At 34.6% G+C, this 2,335-nt stretch overlaps 1 protein-coding gene across 1 annotated transcript; it reads right to left on the bottom strand.

Moving 5' to 3' along the window:
- Window positions 1–299: 299 nt before the first annotated feature.
- LOC134258910 (uncharacterized) lies at window positions 300–1,636 on the bottom strand. Its single transcript, XM_062741510.1, has 2 exons — window positions 1,145–1,636; window positions 300–1,030 (listed from the first exon to the last, which is right to left on the bottom strand). The coding sequence occupies exons 1-2, from the start codon at window positions 1,596–1,598 to the stop codon at window positions 300–302; spliced, it is 1,185 nt and encodes a 394-aa protein (XP_062597494.1). The 5' UTR covers window positions 1,599–1,636.
- Window positions 1,637–2,335: the final 699 nt, after the last annotated feature.

Below are 2,335 nucleotides of genomic sequence, written 5' to 3'. Positions count from 1 at the left end.
CCAGTCTATAACTGTTTTGTTATACCCTTCACATAAGATATCTACATATTAAAACACAATATGAAGACTTAAGAACTGATTTAATCAACAAATATTTTTAACAATAAATTCATTTGCACTTTTTGGCTTTGAACAACAATTAAAAAAAACTTTAACAAACAATAAAAATATTAACTATGTTATAATTTTATCAGAGAAATTAATAATTAAATAACAGAAATAATAAATTTCGTTAATCACAGTTTAGTTATCACATTGGATATCACAACCGTTTATCACAGAAAGTAAATCACAGATATCTATGACTGACCCCCTGTATTGGATGAATAATTGTTAATTGTAACAGTACAGCCATGAAAGTTATAAGGCGTTACAGTAGACACTGAAGACTTTGGAATTTCCTGAATATTTGCAAAGATCATAGGGTCATTTAACACTGCTGCAAGTGCGTCATCATCAACATCACCAAGCCAGTCAATGGACTCGGAAACTGGTTGCACTATTTCGTTGAAAGTCCCGGGGACTGCATTTGAGGTTGGTTGAAGAGACATAGATGATGATCCATGAGAATATGTGATTGACTGAACACTTGATGATGAGGGCCTTGATGGAAATACTTCTGAACCATGAAATTTTGACACATGTATTTTCCTGCTCAAAGCATCTGACATATCTCTCTTACGTTTTTCACTCAATTTAGAAGAATAGTGTTTCAGACATGTCTCAGATTTGTGCTTTGATATCCCCATAATATGTCTCGATTCGTACCCCGATTCGTCCAAGATTGTAATACATGTTGCTCTTATAGAATGATTAGTGTATGCTGTGGCAAGTTTGGCCTCTTTGCTGATTAACTGCATAAATTTTCCAAGTGTATTTTTCCCCACCACCATATTGTCATACCACAGGTCAAGGATGTCAGGGTCAAATGATGCTGGCAGTGATTTTGGTCTTTGCCACAGCGACTTGCATTCTGGATTCAGTTTTTGAATATATTTTTCAAAACTAGCCACCGGACAATTGGGGTTTCCTAAATGATAATTAAAGAAACACAGCTTGTTAATTTATGGGTTTTTTTTTTCAAAATTGTTTGACTCAAATATTTTTTTTTCAATATTTGAAATTATAAGAGAAATCTACATACCTGGTTGTTCGTACATGCGGGCAGCATTAGTGTCATCATCCCCAGAGTCTCCCCTGTGGTTCTTTGTTAGTCGTGATATGTTATTCACAACAAAGCGCCTCCCATCCGCATCTACATTAATGACATAATCATCTTTTTCCATGTTTCTTAAGTTCTCTCGTCCTCTGTTACAAAAATGTAACATAATTTCAAAAAAAACCTTCCATTGTAAAGTCTTGGGGTTATCAACATTGAAAACGCCACAGTCATACAGTTTTTTCATGTCTCCGTCACTGATGATTTCTTTATGCTTTACTTCTCCAGTCCCCTCTCTCTTAATTTTCACGAGACAAGCCGAAAACACCACATTACCACGACTGAATTCTTCATTGTTAACAATGTCAATATCATTTGATTTCATGAACGACTTCTGAAGACCAAACCTCATGGATATCATCGAAGACTTTGCGTACATTGATCCATCTTGTTTTCGTACCCCACAGTAGAATTTTCGAAGAATATTACAGATCTCTTCATTTGGCTTTAAGCGTAATTCCGACAGAGAAGTATCACATGTATGCACTTAAAATTCGTTTAAAATGTTTTCAGCGGATCTAATTACGTTCTTAGTGTTCTTACTGTCCCTTTCGTTAAGTATCCTTTCAATTTCACTCTGACTCTCGTCTGTATTCGAGAACCTACTGTGTGACGCCATCTTTGTAGCAAACGACAACTCTTAAGAGCAGCACTCAGCTTCGGTTATTTCCGTGACGCTGAAATTGAACGAAAACTACCTGTGACGTAACAGTGACGTTGCGGTCTAATAATTCTTATGTAAGACCGGTCAATAGTGATTGTTAGACCGATGTAAAAAACATTTCTTTGGTTGGACTTTTTATTAGTAATAAATATATAGAATGATATTTATAAGGGTATAACAAATAGTTTTGTTTACCTTAAAGAACCAAAGCCAAAACAACCTAATTTGGTCCTGTCACTTAAATAGATCAAACTTTCTAAAACAATACTCTTATGTTTGTAGATTACAAAACATTTTATTTTTTACATACCTTTTACAGTCGTTTAAATTCAGTATTTTAAGTGTTTTTCAAACATCTCCTGCATACAGCTTCAAGAACTTTTTAAGCTCATGCATTGGCTTTTCGCACAAATTAAGGTCACATTCTTCTTGTAATAAAACTGAACAATATC

This window comes from Saccostrea cucullata, unplaced genomic scaffold, assembly GCF_032062105.1.
Source record: "Saccostrea cucullata isolate Sc308-1 unplaced genomic scaffold, CSIRO_AGI_Scuc_v1 ctg12646, whole genome shotgun sequence".
NCBI lineage: Eukaryota > Metazoa > Mollusca > Bivalvia > Ostreida > Ostreidae > Saccostrea > Saccostrea cuccullata.
The sequence above is the reverse complement of the archived record's forward strand: the minus strand, read 5'-3'. Positions and strand labels throughout refer to the sequence as shown.